This window comes from Panicum virgatum, chromosome 7N (genome assembly GCF_016808335.1).
Source record: "Panicum virgatum strain AP13 chromosome 7N, P.virgatum_v5, whole genome shotgun sequence".
Taxonomy (NCBI): domain Eukaryota; kingdom Viridiplantae; phylum Streptophyta; class Magnoliopsida; order Poales; family Poaceae; genus Panicum; species Panicum virgatum.
In genome coordinates, this window is record NC_053151.1 from 38,157,015 (window position 1) to 38,165,023 (window position 8,009).

At 50.3% G+C, this 8,009-nt stretch overlaps 1 protein-coding gene across 1 annotated transcript; it reads right to left on the bottom strand.

Annotated features, from left to right (window-relative positions):
• Positions 1-6,658: 6,658 nt before the first annotated feature.
• Positions 6,659-7,742, bottom strand: LOC120682771 (nicotinamidase 2-like). Its single transcript, XM_039964782.1, has one exon. The coding sequence runs from the start codon at positions 7,682-7,684 to the stop codon at positions 7,073-7,075; it is 612 nt and encodes a 203-aa protein (XP_039820716.1). The 5' UTR covers positions 7,685-7,742; the 3' UTR covers positions 6,659-7,072.
• Positions 7,743-8,009: the final 267 nt, after the last annotated feature.

Sequence of the window (8,009 nt, forward strand, 5' to 3'; positions counted from 1 at the left end):
ACCTGGCATATTTTTCTGCCTCATTATACAGGTCGCTGAGTGTTTTGGGTGGCTCCCTAGACAGATGCGAGGCTAGCTGTCCAGGCAATACGCCAGCGATGCACTTGGCAATTGCATCTTTTTCTGGGAAATTTGGAATCAGAGCTTTCTTCTGGACGAACCTCCGGAAGTAATCATAGAGGGGTTCTTTGTCTCCTTGGAGACACTGGAAGTTTTCTATGGTGTTCGAGTCGAGTCAACCGAAGCCTTGGAAGTCTTGCCTGAGCTTCGCTTTTAGCTGAGGCCGGCTTGTGATAGAGCCCGATGGTTGGTGGGAGTACCAGTTGGCTACTGGACCTTCGCAGGCCATGATAAAGGATTTTGCCTTGATAGGGCCATCACCACCAGCCGAAGCTATGGTAGCTTCGTAGGCCATGATGAATTGGGTTGGATCTTCCGATCCGTTGTATCTGGGGAGCTGAGTAGGCTTGTAGCTCAACGGCCATGGTGTGTGCTGCAGGGCTGCAGAGAGTGGTGCGTTGGGGTCAAATGTGCCAGCCGAAGGTGGGACGTAGTGGCCTTGGCGGGTATGATCGGTTTGGATGTTGTGGATCTCATTCTGGTGAGAGGATCCCAGCGGAGGTTGCTGCTCATGATTGGTCTGAGTGTTTGCGCATTCTTTCTCCATTCTGTTAATCTCTGCTTGCGTAGCTCTACTTTGCGCTTGGCTTCGGCCAGTTGGTTTGCTCGGTTTAGCGCGTTCTGCTGGACGGCCAGCTGCTTGGCAAGGGTTTCCTTCTACTTTTCCAAGGCTTGGAGCTGGAGGCTCAGGGTGTTGAACTCATCTTGGTTGGACCCCGAAGGATCTGTGCCTTCGGGAATTCCATTGGGTGGTTGGTTGTTATTCGGTGGAGGTTGTGTGGAAGGGTTTTCTTCGATGGTTCGGGAACCATTTTGGGTGTCATCCACGGGGGGTTCGGTAGGTTTCCTCTTTGTTTGTGCCATCGAGGGTTGGTTTACGAGCTGGGAACACGGTGGGCGCCACTGTTGGGTTCTTCGCTTCTTTACAACCCAAGCAAAATGCATACACGAAGGTGGCACTGAGCAAAATAGCAGAGTTTCGCCCTCATGTAAACACGTGTCAAATACAGGTTACCCACAACCTTTATTACATAATGACCTCAATACCCCTACCTGCCCAGAATATTCTACGAATATTCCGGGCCGTAGGTCATTTTACTAGTTGGAATGTACAAATTGTCTACTCTATCCGATTTGTGCTCGGGACGCCATCCCGAAGGTCCCCTGCAACCTTCGGATTGGTGCCAGGCCTTCGGGAGCCTTCTTGATCCTTCGAAGAGTCACTGAGGCTTTGGGTATTCGGAATGACCTTCGGGCTTCGCGAACCTTCGGTTTCCTCCGGAGACCTTCGGACGTATCCCTCGACCTTCGGCCGAAAGGGTGACCTCTGGGCTTTGGCACCCTTCAGTACCTTCGGCTTCCGTCCTGCGGTCCGGGGCAACCTCTGGCATGCGCGGTGGTGATCCCCAACAATGGAGACGAGGCGACGGATGGCAGAGGGTTAAATAGGCGATCATCGTCATCACTCTGCAGTGGTTCCCGAGTGAAGCAATGCCTCGAGACACGAACCACCACCAATAGACCTCTCCACGGCAACCGGCGCGACGCATCGGCTCCACGGGTGCGTACTCTACAGTTCCAATTAGATCCTAGTCGTCAATTCGTTTCCAATTGCAGGAAAGACGGCGAATTGTTTCCATGTCTCAAACGAATCGCAACCGCACGATTCGAGCTCAAGGTTCCGGGCAAGATAGGCCTCGTGCAGGCTCCGGGACGCCGGCACCCCTTACCTTGCGGCAAGAGCTTAGGCAGCTGGACTCCCTGACAAGGGGACAGCGCCGCTCGCGCGGGCCCCGCGACACAACGTGAGGGGGCGTCCATAGACGCTGCCTCCCCCCCCCCCACTGTAATGATGGTTGCCTCTGCACACCATTTCATTATGCCAGCGAGCGTGACCGGACGCCCCCGGGCAGACCTCGGTAAGACACCCCTCACCGGGCGCGCAGTCCGGGTGACAGGAGCTACCCGAGATGGCCCCGCGGACAAGGGACGTAGGCTCCGGCGGACAAGACCGGAGGAGACCCCCGAGCGTCCATCCGAGTAGTCGCGCTGCCCCGACTGATCCAGGATGGGACAGTGCCAGGGGAATGCGTTGCCCAAGAAGATTGCCAGGATCAAACCTTGCCCCAGAAGATTGCCAGGATCAAACCTACCCACTCCCGACCGACCGAGTGGGCCCCGACGACTGACAAGAGCAAAGGACACCCCAACGGTGCTAGGTCACAACGCTAGATATATATAAATGGGGGCCCCACCTTGGACTATAAAAAGAAAAGCCCCCCACGTACGAAAGGGTTGGACTCCTAGAGGTTCGACACTGCTTGACCAGCTTGTAAGCTCCCCTCTGAACTTTGAGCACCCGGGCTCGAGAGCAATAGAGCAAGAACATCACCCCCATACTGGACGTAGGGCACATTCGGCCTGAACCAGTTTAAATCCTCGAGTCTTTGCGTGCTAGACCATATCCGATCAAGTGCACAACAAACGAGCAATCGAGTAGTTTTATAGTCGCCAATTTCCCGCAGTGACAAAGAGCATCACATTTTTTAGATTGTTTCTTAATTGCTCTTTGGTGCTCATGTACCAAGTCAAGAAGCTCTTCATAGGAAGAAGAGTCGGAGTCATCATCACTTACATCGCTTTCCATACCTTTAGCTATAAGGCATATGTTGGATGATGAGGCCGTGCCCATGTTGAAGTGGGTGGTGAAAGTCTTATTTGACTCATCACTTGAGCTTGTGCTTGATTCTTCACCACCACTTGTCCACTCGCCAAGAACGACGAAGGCTTTTTCTCCTTCTTCTTCTTGAATCTCCTCTCAACCTTCATATGTTGGTGGTGAGGCCCATCTTTGAGAAAAACCATGTACCTCATCGAGTTGATCTTTTTCAAACTTTTGTTCAAAATCTTCACTTGCTTGTAGAGCTTGGGGGACATGACATCTTCATCACTTGAGAACCATTGGCTTTCTTCCTCTTCACTTGAGCTTCTCTTGATTTCCATCTTCTTCAACAATTTTTCTTGTTTGCTTGTGAGAACGCTATGAGTTGGTGAAGAAGGTGGAGCTCTTGGCTTGATGTCGTTGCGAAGCTCATGGGCGATCACCTTGTGAAGAACTTCATTTGGTGTCATTGTTGAGAGCTCTTTTTCTCATAGAGAATAGTTGTCACCAAATTATATTCCGGCCTTCGTAGAGAGTGAACGATCTTGCGAATGAGCTCTATATCATCAATTTTCTTTACACCTAAGAAGTTAATCTCATTCACAAGAACATTCAACCGGGAGTACATAGATTCAGCATTCTCATCATCAAGTTGGTTGAAGCTATTAAGTTTATCAATGAGAATATGATATTTTTCTTCTCCGACATCTTTTGTGCCCTCATGGTTCTCACTAATAGCTTTCCAAAGATCCTTAGTATTTTCACAAGCAAACATACGGTTGAACACGTTGTCACTAAGAGAGCTCAAAATAGCACATTTTACAATAGCATCAAATTATTTCTCTTGTTGACCTTTATTTTTCATTCCCTCACTAGTTACTCTCCAAACATTTAAGCCCTTAGCTTGGAGATGAGATTGCATTAAGATCTTCCATCGTTGGAAGCCCGTGCCATCGAACCGTGGAGGAGGTCCTAAGAAATCCATCCCTTCCCGAGCAAGCTAATTCACTAGGCGGTGAAGCCTAATACCGATCCTATGAGCCGATAACACAAATTGCCAATGAAATTGGCTTCCTTTGTGAAAGGTGCGAGTCCCGGCTCTGATACCAATCGAAAGGAATCGGGTGCTCGTAGCCTAAGAGGGGGAGGGGTGAATTAGGCAAACTAAAAATCTTAACCTCAAGCTCCAACTATTTGCACATAAATTAAACTAAGATCATTCTATCTAGATGTGCAACTAGTATTCTTCTAGTGTAAAAACCCTCATCCCAAAAGAGTTATACAACCTATAGTCAATCATATCAAGATTCTACTCTAGAAAGTAAAGGCACACAAAGATTGCAATAATTAAATGCGGAAGCTTAAAAAAGGATGAGAGAATGCAAACTCTTGTGACACGAGGATTTATCCCGTGGTTCGGTTAGCCACAAAGGCGCACCTACATCCACGTTGTTGAAACACTCACAAAGAGTATTGCTTATCGGCCACCAAGTCTTTTCCGTGAACACAATCACGGTCACCTTGGCACCGGGTTCCACTAAGGAGCTTCTCCACCAAGGAAGGGGGTCTCCACGTCCCCCGCACAAAGCTTGTCGTCGCCGCTCCACACCAAGCCGGAGGGTCGATGATGTTGACGGCGAGTCACCAAGACTCCATGGATGGCCGGCTCACCGAGTACATGAGATGGTTCACTCATAGAACCAGAGGACACAGCACACAACTTTGCTCACTCACTCACTCAAGAGCTAAACTAGTGCTAAACCTAAAGATGTGATCAATAAGCACTTTGGTTGGCTTGGAGGTGTTGAGGATGTTTGTGGGACTTCTCTGAACTCCAGCAAGCTTCAAATGATCAGGGGAACCCATATATATATAGCCCTAAAAGTTCACTAGCCATTTTAGAGCCGTTAAATTTTTTCTGCGCAGGGCGTCGGATAATCCGACCTGGTAGCGTCGGATCATCCGGTCACTCATAGACTAGGGTAGCCGTTGGATCTTCAAATTTCTGATGCAGCACGGGTCGAATGCTCCGACACGTTACTCCGACGGACGTCGGATCATCCGGTCCTTAGGACTTTTCTTCTTTTGCGCCTGCAAGCACGCCACAATTACTCCGACGCCTTTGTCCGACTGGTCGTCGGATAACCCGGACCTTAAGAGTGCGCCTTGATTCCCCAAACATGCTCTCTGGTACACGATCCGACGATTAGTCCGACGTTCTTCCCTTGCACGAGTCGGATCATCCGGTGCTTCTTGGTTTTCTTCAATTGAGATGCTGCAACTTGCACGGATGCCCCTGCGTCGGTTTATCCGACGGCGACCGGATACTCCGGTGACCTAGCACCTGTTCATCCGGTGCTGCTTGTTTGAAGTTGAACTACATCGCAACGGCAACTGATCATTTGCTCCTGCCCATGTCGGATTATCCGCCTTTTTTATGTGTTTATCTGACCTTGGTTGTTCGGATAATCCGGACCCACTGAGTTTTGCAGAACTCGTCCAATTCAGTGTTTCTTTGAGTTCTTTCTTCGTGTTTTGCTTTGCTAGGGCTTTTTACTTCATTCTAGGGACCTGATGAGATACATTTGACAAACACATTAGTCCCATTGATTGCGTTGTCATATAATCACCAAAATCACTTGAAATGGCCTAAATGGGGCCACGTTCGTTACAGTTTGTCAGTTAAAAATGTTTCATCGTGGGGGGCAGTTGACAAATGAATTTGCTAGCCGCAGCATTGTGCCACTGCCACAGTGAGTCAGTGAGTGATCGGAGGGTTCCCTTCTTGGTTTTCTGGCTCACATTCTACTTGTCAAAAAAAAAGTTTGATTCTTGCAGTATTTCTTTCTAACTGCGCGTTAGAGCAGCTGTTTATTTGTACTTAGCCCTTTGTTTAGATGTAAAATTTAAAATTCCAAATCTATCACATCGAAAAAGAATTTTACATACATAAAATATTAAATATAGACAAAATAAAAAATGAATTACATAGTGACTCAAGTCTCTTTGTGTTCAGAGACCAGAGACGCAAACGCACTGAGGAGAGACAAGATCACCGCATCGAGAATGCCTCCTATGAATCATGCTGCAGCACAATGCGATAGATCGAACGCAGTCAGAACTTACCGATCCGACACACAGTTAGCATAGCTGGAGTAAATCGTAGTTGGTACATAGTCGTAGTCGAAAGGCCGGGCGCCACGCAGTGTAGATGGAGTGACACGACTGAGCTCGAAACAAGCTCTCAAGCTTTAGCTCCTCCAAATCGCTAGTGGTATGCAGCACTGACGATAGCGTTGCTAAGTTCTGAGACATGCGTGCGTGCAGGGTAGATCCAAGCAGGCAGATTATAAGCAAAACAGATTCCTTGGCAGGTAGCACCCTTTTCCCATTTTCTATTTATTTGTCCTCCGCCGATACTACAATACTACCGTTTTCATTTACTGTGTACATTGGTTCTTTCCTTATTTAATCAAGTTCTCATATCTCACCCCCTCAGGGGGGGAATATATTCAAAATAGTACTCTATTACCAATTATAAATCCTTTTAGGCATCTATGTGAACCGTACCTTTTACTTAGGGCTAGGAAAATAAGAAAATCATGCAAATCTCCTACAAATCACCAACATTTTTCCCATATACCACCCTAAACAACCTTCTACATTACTAATTGTTGCCACTTAATATGAAAAAAGAAAACTTCAAGTATACTTGCTTGATGCATCCCGACAAGAAAGTGAACCACCTAACATATGGGCTAGGACAAGCAGAGCACACGTACGAATGGGCCAAAATCACAAGGAAGAGTGCTGGGTGCACACGCATTCGACGCAAAAAAAAATTGCTAGGAAAATGACACAGAGGTAGGCCGCACATCACTCCCCACACATCATCATCATCATTATTTGAGCAAACAAAAGCACAAAATAAGAAATCTGAACAAGTTTTGTTGCAAAAAAAAAAAGAGATCTGAACAAGTAAGTAATATCAAACTAAACACTACCTAATCGGATTTCCAGCGAGAAGAACACATAGCACAATCGGTCGTCGCTATGATTTTTTTGCGTACACATGACGTATGTATTTTTACATCCAAGGAAGACCTGATGTATTTACATCCATATAAGCTAAATCCATCAGGTCAACAGTACCTGTTGTTCCCACAAAAGCTGCTAGCTCCGATCACAAGGCGTGCATCGGGCATACACGCGAACGAGTGCGATGCAGAAGTGCATGCAGTTCTTCAATGGATATACAGAGATACAGGTGCGGAGAGCATCCGGATCGCCTCACTGCTTCTCCGGCTTCCCGAGCGCCGCCTGGAGGCGCTCGCAGTCGATGAGGTAGGCGAAGCCGTAGGCCATGTTGGCGAGCGTGGCCTCGTGCAGGTCCCGGGTGGCCGTGGCGGTGGCGTCGGCGGAGAAGAAGACCCGGAACCCCCTCACGAAGGCGTCCCGCGCGGTGGTCTCGCAGCACAGGTTGGTCATGACGCCCGCCACGACCACCTCCTCGGCGCCCGCCCGCCGCAGCGCCTCCTCCAGCCCCGTGCCGGCGAACGCGCTGTACGTGCCCTTCTCCACCACGAGGTCCCCCTCGGCGCGCCCGGCGCCCGGGAGCAGCTCGGCCGCGGGCGTGCCGGCGTCGATGCGGTCGCCGTCGCCGGGCCACCACTCGCGGAGCGGGCGGCCGCGCGGGGCGTCCCGGTCGACGTGGCGGGTGTACACGACGGGCATGCCCGCGGCGCGGCAGAGCGCGACGGTGGAGGCGATCGCCGGCATGATCGGCGCCGCCAGCGTCGCGAAGTGGCCCTGCACGTCGATGACGAGCAGCGCGGCCCTGCGGGGGTCCGGGTCGCGGCGGCGCGTCTCGTACCTGGTGTACGTGGTGGCCGGAGGCGGCATGGCGAGCGGTGGGATCCTGTGGCTCTGGCTGGTGGCTGCGAGTGCGAGATCCCGAGGGAATCGGGCGGTGGGGCTTTTGGTGGGATGAGCTGGAGACGAGAGACTCCGAGAGCAGAGGGCTTGGAGACGCGACAGGTGTCAGCACGGCCAGCAGCGCATGGCCACGGTTCGGCTCGCGGCCTATGCCACGTATCCACGATCGATCGCTACGTGCCCGGCAAAAAGCTCCTTCGCCTTTCATGAAGGGCTGCTTCGTTATCACCCATGAAGGGCTGCTTCATCTGCAGGTACGGCACGATCATGATCCATGAATCGAACTTCGAAA

Excerpts from the sequence above, each read along its gene's own strand:
- LOC120682771 (XM_039964782.1), bottom strand. The coding sequence starts at position 7,684 with ATGCCGCCTCCGGCCACCACGTACACCAGGTACGAGACGCGCCGCCGC.